The sequence below is a fragment of the Antechinus flavipes genome, chromosome 3 (assembly GCF_016432865.1).
Source record: "Antechinus flavipes isolate AdamAnt ecotype Samford, QLD, Australia chromosome 3, AdamAnt_v2, whole genome shotgun sequence".
In the NCBI taxonomy this organism is placed as follows: domain Eukaryota; kingdom Metazoa; phylum Chordata; class Mammalia; order Dasyuromorphia; family Dasyuridae; genus Antechinus; species Antechinus flavipes.
Window position 1 is genome coordinate 378,214,747 of NC_067400.1, and position 21,371 is coordinate 378,236,117.

The window sequence follows — 21,371 nt, forward strand, 5'->3', positions numbered from 1 at the left end:
TTGATTGCCGTTTTGGAGAAAAAATGGATATCAAAATACTATAAGAGTAAATGTTGAAAATTAATAAATTTAAAAAATAAAGTGTTGCTGCTTACCTCCTCCCACCCTCTGCCTTCATGGGGAAAGAAGTCTCATGGAGTAATTTTTCCAGAATACTTTTGTGATTAGCATAACTAAGCATTTCTTGTTAAATTGGGTAAATTTTAAAACATATGAGAATTTTTTGGTGCTTTGAATTGGATGGCTTTGGAAGATTTCTCTGCAAACACAAATAGTTTGTTTGAGATTATTGCAGATCCTTGAATTTTAGTCTGTGATTTATGAACCTGTTTTTTTTTAAGATTGCTCAATGATAAAAGGGAACAAGCAAGAGAAGATCTCAAAGGATTAGAGGAAACTGTGGTATGTGAATAATAAATATTCCTATATAATTTTTGTTACTCATTTAAAAAAATTAAACTGGTAATTGGTATTTTTAGCTGGTTTATCTGTAAAATTATGTTTTATAGTGGCCCATTTCCTTGAAAAATCCATTTCATAAAAGCATAGAATTATGAACGGTTAGAATTGAAAGGCACTTTAGAGATCATTGAGAATAAACCCTTTATTTTATATGAGAGAATTTTAAAGCTCAGAGAGGTAATTTTCCTAGAATCACACTTCAAGTTAATGGCAGAACTATGGATCCCCTAGTTCTTAGACTCCTAATTTGGTTTTTATTTGATTACATCAGGATGTTAATTTTGTATTTTCCAGGTTTTTCTAGGATCCTACTTCAAAGTGTTGACCCCCATTTCAGTGCCTTTTGGCTCTTTTGACTGTTACTTGCTCTGGCCACCATTCTGAGTCAAAGAAAAGCTTCTAGCCACTCCCTGTTTAGGTTCATGTGAAATTAGGGTGTGTTCAGTTTATCTGCTTCATCCTTCAGTCACCTTTATGGTCTGTCCTCTCTTCAGGCTATGCTCAGACATAAATATATCACAAGAATGTACTCTTAAGACCCAGCTTCTTCCTGTGGGTTGTGACCACACATAGGGTCTTGCAGTAATGTAGCGTATCAAAAATATGATTTATTATCAGGAAGTATTTGATTTGTAAATACCTATATACCTGGGATCACATAAAAATTTCTCAGTGGAAAAAGTTTAAGAAGCCCTACTCAAGAGTATAGGAAGAAAAATATTTTGGAATGGATGCTTGGTGCCTGGAAATAAGCTGAGGGACCACTCACTTTCCTATAGCATTTTTTTTTTCAAAAGCAGGAGGCAAGCTAGAAAAGGATGAGGGAAAATATGGAAGAAGAATGCAAAGGGCACATTCAGTGAGAAAAGATTTCAGAAGGTAAATCTTAGAGAAGTTGGAGGGACTTTTAGGTTAAAAAAACACACCCTCCCCAACACTCTAATGACATTTTCATTTCCCTAAAATATCCATTTTATGAAGAGGGAGGCTGACACCAAAAGAAACAAACAAAAATAAAATAAACTAAGAGAAGGAGAATTTTGTCCAATTCAGCTCTATTCAAAGTATCTTTTCCCCTTTCTTTACCTGTTAAGTATGGAAGCATCCCTTTAAGGAAAATTTCAGTTGACTTTAAAATTTTTCAAATTAAGTGAGAGTATATCAAATAATATTGATTCAGCATCAGGAAACTGAGCTGCTTTTCTGAAAAGACTACTGGTTAGTGTGTGCCTACCATATATATATATATATATATATATATATATATATATATATATATATATATATATATATATGTAAAAATAGGTAAAAGCATTGAAAGCACCTCATTTGGAAAATTTTGGATATAAAGTGTATGGCACATTATTCATAATAAGATAACTTTTTGGCTCACTTCAAAAAAAGCAATTAACCTCATTAAGGAAGAATTTGACTTCCAGGCTTGAATAAGGACATTTTATTCCTCATATTCCAATGGAGGACTGAACTTAGTATGAACACCTTAATTTAATATAGCCTTTGTCTTCCAAACCACTGAATGTTTCAGCAGTTCCCATATTCCTTTGCTTCAACAAGAGGACAAGTTTTAGATGGTAATAGCCTCCTGAATCATCTACATCTCCTATCTTATTAAATTGGGTTTAGTCAACCCAGACAAATTGAAATTTGAGTAGGCAGTGTCTTCTTTCTCAAGGAACATCCTGCAAGCTCTCTCCTGTGTCATGATGCATGTGGGATAATGTGTTTTTGCCAATGACTTGAACTAAAAGAAATAGGGAAAGGTTTTGATGTTATGGCATTGCTCCAGTTCAGTAGCATTTGAAAGTCTTTTAAGTTCTTTTTTAAATCAAATTAGCTCAATCATTTGACAACTTTTTATATGCAGAGTATTGAACTCTGGTTCATCAGTCATTAAATTTCTGTGCTTTTGAGTCGGTCTTTAGTTCAGGCTGCTAGTTTTCACTTTGGAACAAATCCTGAGTATAAGTAGACCATGGGCATTACTTACAAAATATTAGATAATATGTGACTGTTTTAGACTTTGATGTTGGTCTAATTATTATCTGCTACTTCTGAAATCTATGATTTTATGTATTTGCTCTTTCAGACACCATGTACTCATCCTTTAGAATATATATATATATATATATATGTATATATATATACACTTATCCATTGGGGAATAATATTATTTGCCCCGTCTATCTTAAGAAGTTGTTGTAGGGAATCAAATCAAATTAATATGAAAGTTCTTGGTAAACTATAAAGTGCTTTCCTTTAAAATAAAGCATTTAATAATAATAATTATTATTATTATTGTTTCAGAGTTCAGCCACCTTTGATCATGGAGGGCTCAAAGGATGTATATGAAATCCTTATTTTATTAACAATCCTTATTATCATAAATCCTTATTTTATTAATATTAAAAAAATCCAAAATTTAATTTTCATTCAAAATTCTAGATTTTTGACTCAATTTAGAATGTCATAAGTTTGCTTTTGTTAATAAATTGGGCTATGTAGATATGTGTTTTCTTCATTCTTTATCATTATTTGTATGCATGTAAGGATAAGAGCAATGGAATTCAGGAGACTTACTTTCCAATCTTTTCTCTCCTTTTTGTTTGTCTTTAGGAAAATACTTCTTTCATTTTCCTTGCCTATGAAATGCTACCTTGTCTCTAAAGTCCTTGCTAGGTCTACAATAGCATTTATATATGAGGAATATGTTTTGTATATTATGTTATATATTGGTGCATGTTTCACATATTTAACGTATTCATTGATTTAGCTTTGAGTATCATTTTCAAAATTTTATTTTCCAGTCTAGAGAACTGCAGACTCTTCATAACCTTCGTAAACTCTTTGTCCAGGATCTTACCACCAGAGTTAAAAAAGTAAGCATTAGTATATTATATCAAAGGTAAAGATGTAGTATATATTAAAAAGATGGTTATGAACACAAAGAAACAATATGGATTCAAGAACAAGTTGTCATGCCATGTTAACTGTATTTCTATTTTTCATTGGATTTCTAAAGTGGTAGGTCAAGAAATGTTGGTCTTTAAATAGATAGATAGATAGATATAGTAGTAGATATAGATATGCTCAAAGCAGTTAACATAATTTCATACACTTTTCTTGCGGTAAAGTAATAAGACAATAATTTGTAGTAATTTGAATTGATTGAATGGTCAAACCCATTTAAATGGTCAAGTAAAGAATAGTTTTTAATGGTTCAAAGCCAACTTGGAAGGAAGCCACCCAGTGAATAATTTAGGATTTGTTATTGAACATGTGATGTTTAACATTTTTAATCAATGACTCATATAAAATTATAGACTGCATATTTACCAGGCCTAGAAGTAACTTAAAACTAAGAAACCACGGGATGACAGAGGCAGAATTTAAAAACATTTTGACAGGAACAATTTGAGAATCAATAAATTTGTTGAATTTGGGCTATTTTTCTCAATCTGAGAACCCTTAAAATTTATTCTTTTGAATTTTCATAGAATTGGGCATCATCTAGTTTTTAGATAATATTATTGATCTTTAAGAAGTTGTGTTATTTTTGAATGTCTTTAATTAAGACTATTAAATTTATCTAAATGTTGTTACTATGGTGGGAGATAAATCTTGATATTCAATCTGGCATCTGTTTTGAGTTTGTAGATTTTGGAATATAACATTTAAAAAAAGGATGCCTCCTTATATTTGTTTTATAGGGGAGAGACATTTTATCCAAATTGACATAACTTACAATTCTTATGGCTGACTAATGTTTTGATTTTTGTTTTTTAACTCTACCCTCCTTCTCCTTCCTCAAAAGAAAAAAAACTAAACTAAATCTTTGTTCTTAGCACTGGAAAGTCAGTCAAGAATTAGGAAATTGGCCAAAAGGTCGATTAATATTTTAGTGAAAGGGGAGATGGTATTGGTGGTAATTGAGTGGTGTGTGTGTGTGTGTGTGTGTGTGTGTGTGTGTGTGTGTGTATGTGTGTATTTAAGATGATTTGATAGAACTTAATACTTCAATAAAATTTTCGAATATAGTTGGACATGCCCCTGTTAATTTTGTAAAATAACCAGAATGGGTTGTTCATTTGTTTATTTAAATAGAATTTTTATTTTAAAACTTTGTGTTTCTGGATGTGGCATCAGAAGCTTCACTAATTATCATCTGATATTTATTCAGAGTGTTGAACTGGACAGTGATGATGGAGGGGGAAGTGCTGCCCAGAAGCAGAAAATTTCCTTTCTTGAGAACAACTTGGAACAACTTACTAAGGTTCATAAACAGGTAGGACCATTGTCTCAATTTTCCATTTCATCCTTCACTCAAGATTCATTCATCATTAACTCAAGAGTCCTGGTTAAGGCTAGAAGGAAGTTTAAAAATTATCTTGTCCATTCCTCTAATTTCACAGATAGGGAAACTGAGACCTTAAGTGTGAAAAGACTTGTTTTAGGTTATGCAGCTAGATAGTGATAGACTTGTTCTTTGGGTATTCTAGTCATGAGTACCTGCTTATTAGTCTGATGGAATTAATAACTTTAAAAAATATTTCATTTATTTCCATCCCTTGTCTGTTTCATAGCACAGCTTAGTGGATTTAGTTTAAGTAGTTTTAGTAATAATTTATATAGCAGGATAAAGAAAGGTCCACAAGGTAATATGGAAAGAAAATTATAAAACCCAAAAGTACTTTATGATGATTAGCTAGCACAGATACGGTACTTTTAGGTTTGCAAATCACCCTATATTATCTTATTTTAATCTTACAATCCTGTATTAACTATACCTATTCTTTCCTGCTATTCTAAAGGAATTCTTATAATTCTTCTTTTCTCTTCATTATTTGATATATTTCAATATGAATTACAATGGACTTCTTGCATTGTATTAACTTGATGACATGACCAAGGGGATAAATACCATTTCTCTTTAGCTTACTAACTTACCTAAATCATCCATTATTGCTAGTGATTTTTCTCTTTAAGCAATGTGACAGATAAAACATGATTAAAGTTTTGTTAGTTTTTATTTCTATAATTTCATTAGTGTAAAAGCTCCTAGGAATGACAGCCTTCTCTTCAATGCAAACTGGCAACTCTCTTCTGCACATAGTTTTGCAAGTGAATCATGCTGAAAAATACAAAAGCAAGAGTTTACAAATTTAACTGTAATAGTATTTTCTTTGTATTTTGAAATAGTGATATCTTATATCTGTGTAATATTTTACTAACTTCACAAAATCTAGACTTTTGTTAATTAATTTGAGTTTTATGGGGACCCTAAGAGGGAGGGTGGATTTTTTTGTCCCCATTTTACAGAATAGAAAAGAGAGGTAGCACAAGAAGTAAGGACTTTGACTCCTTGTTCAATACTCTATCCATTATACAATGGGAGGAAAATTGCATTATTTTGAGGGAAACAGTGGCGGCAAACAGTGGCCAAGTTTCCTAAATAGAATTCATAATTAGAAGTCTGAATCTTGTTATCACTTAGATAAGCTAATAAAATTAAGTGTTAGTAGGAATGCTAGACCAGTTATACCAAATCAGAAAGTAGAGGGCTAAGAAACATGCAGCTTTCTTTTCTGTAACCCATAGATTTTAGGCCTTTTTAATCAGCTTATTTTATTTTAATTCCCAAGCATATTTTACTTCCTGCAAAAATCCCAAAATTGTCTTTGCCAAAACAAAAGGAAATCAGGAGATAAGCTGCTAAAAAGTACTTTTAGCCCAAGGAGAAAAGGCTGTGGGTCAGTTTCCTCCCACATCCCATCACTGATTGAGAAATACCATCTGACAAATTTACCATCTCACCATAGAAAGAATGAAAAAAAAAAAAAACACTGTACAGAGAAAAAAAATGTTATGCCCCTCAGTGTTACTACTTCTAGCTGTTTGTACTGGTTTAGGTTTCCATCTTCTGAATTTTTTTTTTTTTGAGTCTGTAAAGGGCAGGAACACTTAAGACTATGGGTCTTGGTTTCAGTAGAAGAAATGCAGAAGGCAGAAGAGCCACCAGGAGACTGGTTGAGTCTTCTCTATCCTTGGCTGAGTTTGTCCCCAGTTTATATACTCTATTACAATTACATCATTACAATATACTGAGTATTAACCAATCATTATATCATTAGGGAACCGTTATTTGTTGTAAGATTAAATCAATAATACTGAAATAGAGAACTCACCTGCTAAACTAGAGTCTACCTTGTAGAATTAAATCAATCATACTGAATCTTAGGTATATTTCTCCAGCATTCCTGCTTTTTACATGAGTTCTCATTTTCTTTTCTCTTTCCCTTCCAATATTAATCTCGATGACATATGTTGTGGTTATATAACATGGACAACTTATTTCAATTAGAAAAGTTTGCCAGAAAAGAAAATACATTAAATATGAAGCACACTCAACTCCCATTTTCCCCAAACAAAAAATCAAAACCCTGAACCTTTACAGACAGGCAATGATAATGACCATGGTAGATTATTTCTCCAGGTTATTCAGGAGGACATCATATTCTATCCTAAAGGGCCTCAATGTATAATTTGTGGGTTATCTCAGACTTCAATTTCAGGCATCCAGGACAAAATAGCTACCTGGGTAGTAGCAGTAATCATAATTTCTCCCTATCTTCAGAAAATTCCCTAATTTTTATTATAGACCAGTGTCTGGCTATGTATCGATGCTATGCTTTCTCTGAACAATATTTCTAAGAAGGATTGAGTAAAGGTTCAAGGTTTGCCAAGTCCTTTTCTCTGTGTACTAGTCTCAGCCTAAAGATGTTTGGGCAGCTCCAAATAACTGGTGGAGAGACTTATTTCCATCAGAGATCAAAACAGGCTTCCCAAATGATCAAGATAACACAACCTAACCAAAGCTCTGGGGAATTGCTGGACGTGTGGTCTTAGTCTCCTCACTTTTCCCAGTTACAAGTCTGAATAGGAGATAGTCCCTGTCTTACTTGTGCTTCAAGTAACAAAGCCTGAGTAATTTAAGCACTGCCTTCTCCCACATCAGCTGAAAATAGTGCTACTCAGCTCTAGCCCCAATTTCTTCTGCCCCCAAAACCTCAGGAAAGGGCTGAACGTTTCCAGGACTCAGTATGATTCAGTTTTCTCCAGAGTACAGTGAAGTTGGCTGAGACTCACTTGCTAGAACTGGAATATCCTAGCTGAGGACATTCTCTGATCTTCATTCCACCCCTAATCCACAAACCATGGGTCTAGATTGCATTCCTACCCTAGAGTCTGATCAAATTTTATTACTGGGAGCAAGTACTTTGCAACAGCAGCTGCAGCTCATACTTAAGGCACATTTGAAAAAACCTGATCCTTTTTATTGCTCCTGTTTCTGAAGAGAAAAATAAATAATAAATTTAAAAATCTAATTTCAAGTCAATAAAGCATCATTGAAAATTAGAGATTTTTTTCCCACAAGTCCAAGTTGATGCATCAATGAATAGAATGGAAGAAGTATTATTAAAAAACTTAAATCAGACAATAAATATGTTAAAACTAGAACCAGGTGCCATTTTGTTTGGAACTAGTTTTTCTGAAGCAAGAAAAAGTCTTTGAATCAGAGCCAGATATTTTAGATATTATCCTTACCATCATCCTAGAAGTCAGGGAATCTTAAAGATAAAATCTAAACTTTTTTTTTTCTTTCTCAAAATCTAATCTTTAAGGACTCTCTTGGGGGGTAACTGTTGAGTGTTTTAATTCTTCAGGGGCTCAAATAATGTCTAATGGTTTAAAGAGATGCATATAAACTAAGAGAATTTTCATTCAGACTAAATTTGAAATATAAAGTTTAATCCTCACCCCAGTTTATTTTGAAAATAAAAAATTAACCAAGTTAGAAATTGAAATAGCTGTAATAGATAATACTTTAGCATATTGCTTTTGTTTAAAATTGAGAGATATCATATTTGAGATTTTATTTCATTTAGTGAAATTTCTCCAAGGAATCCAATATGTTACATATTTCTGGTAGAAAAGAGATTTGGAGAAAAAAGAAGGCATGAAACTTGGTAGAAATTTAGTAGTTTTTCAACTCACACTTCAGAAACATGTGTCTATGTCCATGATGTGGAAGCATTCTGAAATTCTGTAGAAGTAGATTGCTTATATTATTACTTTTGACTTTACCTTCTCAATCTCCTTGGCACAGTGATCCTGAGAAAAACCTGAAACTATGAAAAAGATGATAAAGCCAGCAATAATGTCATGATTCAAAGAGAACTAAGCTTCCCTGTGCAAGTATAAATGGAAATGGTCTACCTCCAATATCAGAATCTTCTTAGAGGCAGCCAAATTCCAAGATCTGTATCAGTGGCTTAGATCATTGGAGACTGCAATAGTGAGAGAATATATCTTTATGACCTATCACTGTATCAGGTTTGTTAGGAATTCCAACTAAGTCATGCTTCATTCTGTTACAATGGAGAAAATAGGTGACATCTAAAATGCTGCACATGGAATCAGGAAGACCCAAGTTCAAAGACATTTTCTAGCTATGGGACCTTATGCAAATCATTTAATCTTTCTTTACTTCAATTTCCTTAACTATAAAGTAGGAATTAGAATAGCATCTCCCTTCCAGAATTGTTAGGAAAATAACAAAAATAAGATTTGTGAAGCACTTTGTGAACCTTAAAGAACTATAAAATGCTAGTTATTAACATCATCATTACCTGCTGACATTTCCACAAATAATCTTAGTTTTCCAGAACTCTATTCCCAGTGATAATTTATATTTTCTTAATTAATATTATTTCAATATACTGAATTCAGAACCCTCATCTGGTTCATTACATATGACTTAATTAAAAACTAGAAAAATCTCCTTTCCCAATTGTACTCATCTCTATTAAATCACTTTCATTTTTAGGATTGTAAAACTTTAAAGTTATATAATTTATTAATAATGAAGTTAATCATAAAACAAAAACAAAAATAAGCTATTTACAGTATTTTAGCTGTAAGAATGATCACCTCAAACCCTCAGTGATAGGCAGATAATTTTTCTTCTAAAAACATAGTGTCACACCATTTAGTTTGCTCAGTCTCTTCATTAGAACCTTCTTCATTCTCTTCACAAGATAAAAGTCATAGTAGTTTCAAAAAGAAGGAAGGTATTTCCAATCCTCTTTCTCTTTCTTCTTTCTCACCATCTCTCTAGATCTGACTGGAAAATTATATCTTTAGTTTCTCTCAAGCCCTCACTCTTAATTTTCTTTTTTCCAGAATCATTCCTTTTAAAATTTTCTTTATCATGGGTCTTCATAAAATAACTATTAAAATAGTTCTTACCAAAAATTTTTTCTGTACTTCATAATTATTCATAGATCAAAGTTAAATTCAGATACACGTCACAATTCCATAGGAAGAAGCCTATGACACAAGAGTAGATATTTAATCATTTCAGTCATATCCTACTCTTCTCAATCCCATTTGGGGTTTTCTTGGCAAAAACCATTGGAGTGGTTTGTCATTTCCTTCTCCAGCTCATTTTTCAGATAAGGAAACTGAGTTAAGTGACTTGCCCAAGGTCACAAAGGTAGTCAATGTGTAAAGCAGATTTGAACTTAATAAATTGAGTCTTCCTGACTTTAGGATCAGCACTCTATTCACTGTGTCACTTGGCTGCTTCAGACAAAAAAGATTAATTCTGTTAGATTCTTTCCTTGGAGTCATTGCAACCATCTCTATAGCTTCTGTAGGAGAGGTTTTTGAAGCAGTGGTTATATTTATGTATCATATACATATGTATATATTATGTATTTATTTATATATACTACATAGTAAATGCTTATTATTATCTTCAGGACAGTTTCTTCTTCATAATCTCAAGGAGTTAGACCAAAGATTGAACACAGATGGCAGCTGGGTTTTTGAACACTGGTCCTCATTTTTTTCTAGACATCTGAGCAGAAATTCTTAAAGATCAAACTTTTCTCTAAGAGAAATTGAATCTCCCCAAAGGAGCCCATAGGCAAGATTTTCCTACATCCCCTAGAGAGATGAAATTCCTTCTATAAGCAGCCCTGAAGGGATTGGTTTGTCTCAGAGATCATTAAGATGAGGGAACTTTCCTTGTCACATTAAGGAGGCAAACAACCAGGCAATTGTTCTCTTTTGTGGTTTCTGAGATGCCATTTACTTTTTAAAAATGAAGATGAAGCTAGGATTCCCTGACTACAAAATAGTCTGAAAATGGTTTTATTGCTCAGACTTCTACAGTCTCTTAACAGCCTAACTTCACTTTCTGAAGTTTTAGTAAAAGGACACCAGACACTTCTCAAGGATTTAGATAGGTTTTGTCATTTATTGGCCAAAGTCAGCACTCTAAAAGCTGCTGAAAACTTTAGCCAGGAGTCTCAAAGCAGAGATCTGGAATCTGTATTCTCTTCCTCTTGTGGTCCTATTGCTGCCTTCACAATCTTGCATCCACAACTTGAGTTTTCAGTTTCACTAGACCAAGAAAGCTGAAAATGAAACAGCCTGCCCTGATTCCCTTCAAAATCTTCAGATCATGAAGGTTTAAGTCAAATCTTCCTGAGGAGTGAGCTAGAGTAATTCGTAAATTTCTATGGAGTTTCATAGTTTGTTTGTTTGTTTGTTTTGTCAAATCCCCTGCCTTCACCAGTAAGTTAACCAATTAAATTCCTTGAAAGAAATATAAAACAGAAAAACAGCATTACAATATGAGATAAATAAGCTGAATGAAAATAGATGATAGAATGTTTCAATTAATTTTGTGGGAGAAATTATTTTAAAAATATTATTATAAATATTAATTGCTTTAAAAAACACCCACTACTTTTTTCAAGTGTTGTTGATTTGGAATTCTATCATAAATGGGCAGTTCAGAATTATTTCCTCTCACAAAAAGTCGGAATGTGTTAGCTTTTTTTTTTTTTTTAAATTTAAATTCATCCATTTTGCATTGATTTTTTTTCTCCTCCCTAATTAGTGACTAGTTATTTTTGAGGATATTAGGTAAATAAAACCTATAATAGGAAAGATACAATGCTGTTTTTCCTATTTAATTTCTTTAGATTGCAAATTCATTTTGCTAATTAACTCTAGTATTTAAAAACATACAAACATGCGCACACACACACACTCTTCTGGAAAAACTGTGGAATTAAGTTAAATTGAGAGTCATTTTGATTGTTTAAATAAACACATCAAACACACACACACAAAGTATACAGGAACATTTTTGCAGGAAAAAGTGTAACTTAATATATTCAAATAACAATAAAAGATTACAAAGCACTTCAGTGTTTACATGATGAAATTTTCATGATTTGAAAATCATTTTTGTTTGACTTGTATGTGTATATTATAGTCAGAAATAGCACAACTATACATTTCTTATTTCAGAATTTCCAGAAATCTTTAAAAATATAAAATTATTATAAATTTAGGCTACTAATTTAAGTTGACATATTTCACATTCAGAATTTTTAAAATGTGCTGGTCATCAACATGGTTTTCAATGTTATAATTTATTTACAAATTTTACATTATTTGTGTGAATTTATTTAAGGAATTAAAGGAGGATATAAAATCATTTAAAACACAAGAAAAAGTTAAAGGAGAAATAAGGAAACTAAAATTGGATTCAAAGATTTAAAAATTCTGTTACAGGAGTTATACATTCATTATGTAGTATGCTTTTGAACAAAAATAATAGATTAAGAATAAATAAAATTAAATTGGAGAGCAAACCCAACAAGTAACAGAACTGAATTTATTTTATCTACTTTTTCCTCATCTTTATAGGATATGGATATCTATAGATATTTATATCTGTCTACATGACTCAACAGATTTGAAAGACAAAATGAGAAATACTAACATTAGATTAATTGTGGGCTTCAAAGATATCTAAAAAGAAAAAAAAGTTAGGCATTATATTTGAGAATCCAATAATTAAAGAAAAATTTCTTAAGTATATAAGATCAAGTATTCTCTTCATTCTTTATGTGAGAATTCAAAGCCAGAAGAAATTCCAAGTTCCAAAACTTATTGACAAAAAATTAATTATAAAATGACTGATAATTTATAAAATAAGACAAAGAAAAATTCTTCAAATGTCAAAGAAAGAAAAGAAAATTCACAGTTGAATAAGTACCAGAATAACACTGGGCAAAAAAAGAGAGAGAAATGTCAGAGTTGGACAAAAATATACAAAAGTCCTGAACATAGCCTGAAGTGTAAAGCATTTGATGCTGCTAGAAATGCTTTTTGGTTCCCTAATGTCATCAGCCAACCATCTGTGTTTAGCAGATCAGGGTCATACATCTCATGATTTTTATTCCCTTGGAATCATTTAACAGAGTTCATGGTGATTTGGATTTTCAAAAACTAAACAGGTGGCTAGTCAGATGCTGTCTGTTTCTAATGACCCTAATTTTAAAATCCTATCCTTTCTCTCAACTTCTTGAGATATTGGTGTAATCTTTGCTTCCTTCTCAGTATCTCATACCCTCTTTCCTTATCACCCTCCTCCATCCTAGCTGGTTCGTGATAATGCAGATCTTCGTTGTGAGCTTCCTAAGCTGGAGAAAAGACTTCGTGCTACGGCGGAGCGAGTCAAGGCACTGGAGAGTGCACTGAAGGAAGCCAAGGAGAATGCCATGCGTGACCGCAAGCGGTACCAACAAGAGGTAGACCGCATCAAAGAGGCTGTGAGAGCCAAGAACATGGCAAGAAGAGCACATTCTGCTCAGATTGGTAGGTATCCACCGAAGTCCAAAATCTATGACTTCTCCTTTGCACTTAGTGAAAGATGAAACCACCACAGAAAAGCAGACAGTCCTGAGGAATCATCTTATCTTCTCCATATAAGGGCAGGTGTCTTCTCACTGTACTTTAATATAGATGTTCCTAAAAAGCTGTGTGTCAATGGATTCATTCTTTAACTTACAATAGAGGAGAAACCTACTACTTAAAGGAGATCTAGAGGAAATCATAGAAGAATTCTTCTGAAAAGTAGATAATTACCCCTTGGAATTAATTTGGATTTTTCCTATACTTGGGGTGTTCAAAAGTATGGAATCCAATATGTAGTTCTTTGAAAGTTCTGCTAAATCAGAATTTGTCTTGGCTTTGGGGGTGAAGCTATTTGCCTGTAGAAACTAACACACTTCATTTTCCAGTCTCCAATTAATAACGTTGGAATAACTCTTTTAAACCAACATATATACCCTGTATAGAAATGCTGTGCCCCTAGGTCAGGGATTGACACACAATTGGAAGCCTGTATTCCAAGAGCTTGGAGACTGATGATGAAAGAGATAGGGGTAATATTCCCTCACCGTTAAGGTCATCCTCTCTCTCTTTTTTATTCTTTTAAAAAGTTTGCTGCAGTCTTTTGTTATGTTACCTTTATTTCCAAATATATTCCTTTCTTCTTCTTTATTTAGAGAACTATCCCTTCGGGTAAAGAATTCTTTAAAATGAGAATGAACATAGTTTAGCAACATTAATCAACATATCAACTGAGTGTGACAATATTTACAACATGCAATATTTATAACCATATAATGAAAGGAGGGAGCTAAATTTTTTCATCCCATCTTTGGACCAAGTTCATTCTTCTTAAATTCAGCAAATTCATATTTTTTGGTGGTGGGTGGTGGTGGTGGTATTGGGGTGTGTGTGTGTGTGTGTGTGTGTGTATGTGTGTGTGTGTATGTGTATGTTGCACTTCCTCTGCTCCCCCAACTTGTACATCCAATAAGGGGTTGAGTTCCCAGATGGCAACTGCTTTGTCAGATTCTAAGGATGCCTTGTAGGTATGTTTTCCTACTCACAAACCTTCCATCATTGAGCTTTCTTTTACTAATAAGCCAGTGGATACAATTAACTCAAGTGAAACATGGGAGGTATTTATTAAAGTTGCCCATTAAGTGCTACAAAACATTCCCCCTTTAAATGTGGGCTCACTTTTCCTCAGATACAAATATTGCTAAGAGTGGACACAAACAAAGCACAACTATATCATGGCACATATGGCAAAAGGGCCGCTCATGCTTCCAGAATGACAAGAGTTGTATAATCTTTCTTTCTTTTTGAAATTAGCATGCAATCTTCCTATAGACCTAGCATCTCTGGTAGGTAGTTTGCTCATCTGAGTTCCTAGGTTCAGTTCTCATAGCTTGATATTTGATTGCCAGAGCTAGTTCTTCCTTGAAACCAGTCAGGTTTCTTCTCTGCTTCCAAAGATCATGGTCCTTTAAATTGCTTCATCCTTATAGGCACATCCTATTTGGGTCAGTGTCAGATTCTGTAGCTCGTATCTTTTTTCCCCTCCACAGTAAGCAAATGATGGATACATTGTTTTCTATTGGGTCAATAACTCTGGTGTGAAAAACAATGGATGATGAGGGTCAGGGTGGGGTGGGGGCTGGAATTGGCTTTTCCTTTACAAGTGCCCTCTGATGTAGGAGGTCATTCTCAAAATTACTCCTGGTCTAAAGAGCTTAGTAAGCTCAGCCTTTTTAGGGGAGAATGGATGGCCAATCTTTAGCCAGTGACAGTGCCCCTTTCAATTCAGATAAACTTTTACACTTCATAAAATGATACATGCCACAGGTATATTTTTACAATCAATTTAACACTTTATCTGCTTTCTGGGCAAGGGAAGGGAGTTTCCAAAAACCAATTTCCTCCCTTACATTGATTATTTCTTCCTTTCATTTACATTGTAATAGTAATTGTTTTACTTATCATGTATATTGTTTTCCTGGTTTTTATTTCACTCTGTCAGTTCATATAAATTCTTTTTATATAATTTTTTTTGTATTCTTCATAGTGTTTCCTAATTCACAATAACACCATTTATGTACCAAAATTTGTTTAGTTTATACTTTGTTTCCAGTTTTGTTTTTTGTTTTTTATGCTACCAGAAAAGTACCACTATAAATATTTAATGTATATAGGGCCTTTCTATCTCTGGTCTCTTTGGACTATATGCCTAACAGTGAAATCTTTGGGTTAAAAAATATGGATATTTTCATCACTTTGTAAGCATGATTTCAAATTGTTTTCCAGAATGGTTAATTCACACCACTACCAACCACACAGTAGTGGGATTGCTATTCCATAGTCCCTTTAAAGTTGGTATGTGTATATGTAGGTATGTGTCTGTGTGCCGTTGTATACACATGCGCACACATCTATGTATATGTATACATAAATATGTGTGTGTGTATGTGTGTGTGTGTGTGTGTGTATAATACACTTTTTTCCCTTTAAAGAAAATTTTTTATATAGTCACATTGTAACATGATATTCCAGGTATATTGATTACAGGTTATATTTCCCCCCTTTAAAAAAAAAATTGATATCCTTTTATCTTACATAAAGGCATTTCCCCCTACTCATCCTTCTCCAGATTAAACCCTTACTTTTTACAAGGAACATTAAGCAGAACATCTGATACAGAAAGCTTGTGTAAATAGGTATGTCTTTATAAACCCATATCATAAATTGACACATTTACTTTTATTTTACCTTTTTAATATACAATTTTGAATTCAAATTTGGCAAAATTACTATACATTTTAATGAAAAGGCCTTAGTTTTTTCCTCTGATATGTCATTCTGCTTTACACAACTCTTAAACATGTCAGTTGACTCCTAAGGTCCCTTTTAGGTTTTAGAGTCTATAAACTATATCTGCTTCACATGAAATATGAAGTATCTCATACCCATAAACATTTGGCAAATCAAGAAAACCTAACACTGCTATCTAAAAAAAAAGGACATTGGTAGCTGCTGGCTTTGGGATTGTCCTTGGATGCCTTGTTTTCATTTTAACATTCATTAAAAAAAAGGGGGGGGGGGCAACTTGGAATTGTTGTTTAACATATTTTGAATGTGGTTTTGTTTTTGTTTTTTTGTTTTTTCTCCTTTTCCTTTTGCTTTTCTTTTTGTTTGTTTTTTGATATAGCCAAACCAATCCGTCCAGGCCATTACCCTGCATCCTCTCCAACAGCTGTACATGCCATTCGAGGAGGAGGAGGTGGCGGGTCTTCTGCCTACTACCAGAAATAAAAATAAAAATAAAAAAAAAAAGTAAGTATACTAGAAGTAATGATTGTCGCTTTGAAAGCTAGGCTAGACATGTTCACTGATATAGCTCTGGGTCAAATGCTTTGGATAGGTCTGATCCCATTCTTCCAGGGTCTGAATCTCTAACAGAAATGACCTAGAATGATGTCACATCATTCCTTATACTTTCTTTATAAAACACATTTGTATTAGGCAGCTCTTGAAAATCCCAAGCTATCAGAATACTTAGGCCCATTCTCATCCACTTTTAAATCCTGGGAATCTTCTGAAATCTGATATTTATCAGAGTGGGACTTAAATAGCCTGTAGGAATGGGTGGATAGGGTGTGGTGAATTATTTATCAGATATTCACATGGCTTCAGGATTCTTAGCAAAAGAATATTTCATGTTCTTAGAAGGCTTTGATGAAGGACTTGGGTGGCTATCTGATGTACAGAAGATATGAATGTTGTTAAAAAGCTGAGCGATAGGAGCATTTTTGTAATTATTATTAAAAATTATTAGTTTAGATCAAATGATTGTATATTAATAACATGTAAATTAGTCACTTTTGCTATAGTAGTATATACACTTCTTAAGTTTGCAAACTCCATGCTTTGTCACCTTTAAATTAAATTTTTTTTTTTCGGTGTTCTTAAGACTAAAAATCTTAACTGTTGTGATGAAAATTAAAGGAAAGATTTTTACCAACAGGGAAGAGAAGGTGAAAAAGAATTAGTGAGCTAGCAATACCAGTAGCTAGAAAAATTCTGATTTTTCAGTTGATGAGGTCCTCACTGAGTGAATGTGAACATAAACTGGAAAATTACAGTTCTTGGTGTTTGTATATTCTTACTAAGAAATTCTTGTAATGAAAACAAACTTTCAAGGTGGGAAGAAAAGACAATCAAGACCAAAAAAAAAAAAAGGTATTATACTGCCTTTGTGAGAATTGTTATTTCCAATCTTATCTTTTTTGCATGAAGACCAAGGTAAGAACATATATAAGAGTATAGAGTATGCCAAATGTAATTGAATAAAATTATTAATGTGTGAAGTACTGTTGCTAAATCTTTGGTAACTTCTAGAAGGACTACAGCTAAATAGTGTTTAGAGAAGCTGACTTGTGCCATGGAGAAGTACATATGGAATGGTCAAAATGGGAAGGAAAGTTAGAACTCTGAGCTCTTCAGCTCTCCCCATTAGCTGTTGCTCTTCCCTAACATTTGGAATGAGAAATGACTTTGGCTGTAGACTAGTTTGGATTTAAATCTCCATTTTGGATCATCATTTGAATATTATATTGCTTTGAAGATCGTAATCTCTTTATAATAGTAACTCAGTAACCATAGAAGGTTAATCAGGTATGTATTGTACACAGCACAATGTGTTAATTGTTGGTTAATTGGGCAATAGCTGTTTATCCGGACTATTGTAAATGAAAGTTTGGTGTTCAGTAGGTATAAATTTTGCCAATGCTGCCAAGTAATTCATTGTCTGATTCTATTTTAGAATCAGGTTTCTATAAATGATTTGTTTGAGTCATTTATAGCTGATTGTCTTAAAAATGCCTACCAAATTTTTTTTTTTAAATGCCCACCAATTATATCCTTTTTATATTCTAAAGATCTGGAGGTCAGAGACTTATACAGAAGTTTGTTGAGCATCTTAATATCTTCCCAAGGAAGATTCCCATCCATGCCAGTGTGGCTTCTAAATTAGTAATGTTTTAATGAACAGAAGGATTTTGTTTAATTCTTGTTTTCCCTTCCCTATCCCAAAAGACAACATCTCTAAATTATCAATTAAATATGTAAGTCCCATTATATCTCATTTCACTTACAACCTCATAAGACACTTGCTTCCTAACATGCACAGAATACAAATACTTTGTTGCTCTAAGTATTAGTCCAATTGTTTATCTTTTAGTCTGTTTAGCATTAATTAGTACAGGTTACAAACTTCTAAAAAGCAAATTCAATACCTGACTTACCTCTGCATGACATCTTATTCTGTGGTCCTATGCAGGGATTTTGATATCATCTTCCATTAGTCTTAAGGATGGAAGAAGCAATATTCAAGAGTAGTAGAACCATTGCAAGGATATGAGGTAAAAAGAGGATCCTTATAAGTATATTTTTGCTGTAAGGAAATCTCATAGATAGCATCATCTTTTTGGTGGTTATGAAACTATTAGAATCTCAATCCAATCCCATATGAGTTATTTTCTGCCTTTATTTTTTCTTCTCTGTTCAAAGGCCTTAACCTAGATATTATAGAGTCCATGGCAAATTTGTTTTCATTAGCCTCCAATCTCAGCCACTATTTAATGTCAGAGTAGGTAACACATGATACTATTATTATTTAGCACTACTAGAAATTAACTGGCGGCCCACTGACATGTTCTCATGAAGCACAATTCTGTTTTCTCTTTTTTTTTTTACTCCTCTCTCTTTCCCCTTTCTTCTCTACTTTATTCTTTCCTCATTCTTTCCCTATTTCCCCCTCTTTTTCTTAGATTTCTCAGCATTAGAGACACAATGCAGCCTTAGACTGGGCAGTAAGAACTAAAAACCTTGTTGATGTTGATATGCTAATCTGGCAAGTAATATTTATTCCTCTTGGAAACTTTGAAGGCACAGACAAAACATTTGGTATAGAAATATGGGAGAACTAGATGACATTTGGATAAAACAAAAAACAAACTAAAATCCATCCAGTGCATATTTTTTCAAATCCTTTATAGATCAAAAGTCTTTTTGTTAGGTTAGGAACATAAAAATATCACATGTATAAATTGGTTGCTCATAAATTTAACATGTTTAGTATATTAAAAAAAATAAAAAAGAATCAAGGGATTGAACAGAAACATTGTTTTGGGAGGGCAAAGGCAATGTTTGTTTGTTTTTTTTTAATTGAAAAAAATCCCCTGAAGGAGAAAAATCTCTAGCAGAATTTTTTTTTAAAATTTTTCTCCCTCTTCTCCCCCTCCCACATCTCAAATCTTTCTGAATTGTTTTTTAATTTCCATTTCCTAAGGCTTTTAGCCAGGCAAAAGTAATAGTAGGCAACAATCTCCCATAGGTTGATTTTAGGTATAAGGGACAATAGCCAGAAAGATAACCTTAACTTCTCTTCACCTGCCCATCTACTGAGAATCCTTAATAATTTGTTTTTTCTAATTTCCCATTGGTTTTTCCTTAATTGGAAAAAAAAAAAAAAGTCTTGAATGCACATTTATATGCTCCCACCAGATGGTGCTGGTGGGATGTTTCTAAAATCTTGTTTCCACAAATATTTAAAGGAATTATGGCTGCAATTTGGCTAAATTAGACTTTTTTTTTTTTAAAATTATTCTTTCTAAGAACTCAAAAGAATTCTTGTTTCTCTAACGTTATTGATACAGAATATTGGCCTGTATTTCTTAAGGGGGATAAATTATCTATACATAAAGGATGGGATGGGGATGATGGTGATGACGATGATGACGATGATGATGATGATGATACAACTATGATTATCTGTATAGACATAAAGGACTGACTCTAAAGTACTCTCCTGTCTCTCTCAGTATTTAGCCTGTTTCCTTTATTTATGGTACCGAATTCATATTTGATCAGTTCAATCAAATGCTATCTTTTATACTTAAGTTCCTTGTTTCTTTGCCTCTCACCATTTATACCTTGCCCATATCTAATCTATCTCTCTTTTTTTTTTCAATCTCTTCTCTCCAGAATTACCAATAATCTTTAAATCCAATGACCTTTTCTCATTCTATTTGACTCTTCACATAAAATCAGATACTATTCTTCCCTCTTAAATACTCTCTTCCTTGGGTTTTTGCTTTCTTGCTTCTCCTACTCCTAATTGCTCCATCTCAATCTTTTACAAGAGTATCTTTCATGTCTCCTAAACTATGTCATCTTCTCCTTCGACTTACTTTCTCTATTTTTGTCTCAATTCTACTGAAGAGGAGGCCAAATCAAAATGGCAGAGTGAAGACAGGAATTCACTTAACTTCTTTCCCAAACCATTCCAAGTTCCTTTAAATAATGACTTGACACAAATTTAAGATATCAGAACACCTAAAAAAAAATAGAACATTTTCCAGCTGTAGGCAACCTAGAAGGTCAGCAGAAAAGGTCTGTGACAACCAGAGTGGGAGTCCAGCATGCAGTCCTGGTGCATGCCATTCCAGTACAGCCTCAGCCTCAGCTCTGGTCCCAGAACCAGCAAAACAGGACTCTTGTTACTTTAGTGCACTAGATCTTACCGTTACAATGGAACTCCTAACAGTTCCAGGATAGAAAAAAGAAGGCTTGTGATCAGATTCCCTGGAAGAGGGATCCCTCTGAAAACAGCTGCACAAAACCCATGAAGCTTGGAACAATGCACCCTTCACCCTAAAGTAGATCCCTACTTTAACAAAGAATCAAAAGCAAAGTAATAGCCTAGGAAAATGAGCAGACAACGGAAAAAAGTTTCTGACCATAGAAAGTGAATACTCTTATCATTTGCCTCTCTACCTTTTGTACAGGTGTCTTTCCCTGTATGGAGTGCTAACCTACTCAGCTTTACCTCTCAGTACACCTAACTTTCTTTAAAGCACAATTCAGGTATTATCTCATATATCTTATGTGAGATCTTTCTCTCTCTCTCCCCTCTCCCACTTAATAGTAGTTTATTTTTTCAATAACATGTAAATAAAGCTTTCAAAATTTGTTTTTGTAAGATTTTGAGTTTAAATTTTTTCTCCCTCTCTTTATTCCCTTCCTTCTCCTTAAGAGAGCAAGCAATCTAAAATAGGTTATACATATACAAT

At 33.2% G+C, this 21,371-nt stretch overlaps 1 protein-coding gene and 1 long non-coding RNA gene across 2 annotated transcripts in view; one reads left to right on the forward strand and one right to left on the reverse strand.

Moving 5' to 3' along the window:
• KIF5C (kinesin family member 5C) overlaps window positions 1–21,371 on the forward strand; it is a 203,457-nt gene that overhangs the window by 171,037 nt on the left and 11,049 nt on the right. The window contains exons 21-25 of the mRNA XM_051985841.1: window positions 342–402; window positions 3,288–3,359; window positions 4,661–4,765; window positions 13,008–13,224; window positions 16,448–16,572. Of these exons, the coding sequence (XP_051841801.1) occupies window positions 342–402; window positions 3,288–3,359; window positions 4,661–4,765; window positions 13,008–13,224; window positions 16,448–16,551 (559 nt within the window). The 3' untranslated portion in view covers window positions 16,552–16,572. The remainder of the gene's footprint in view (window positions 1–341; window positions 403–3,287; window positions 3,360–4,660; window positions 4,766–13,007; window positions 13,225–16,447; window positions 16,573–21,371) is intronic.
• On the reverse strand, window positions 5,489–8,788 carry LOC127554390 (uncharacterized). The gene is made up of 2 exons (XR_007951969.1): window positions 8,626–8,788; window positions 5,489–5,611 (listed from the first exon to the last, which is right to left on the reverse strand). It is a non-coding gene; the product is annotated as an uncharacterized LOC127554390 (long non-coding RNA).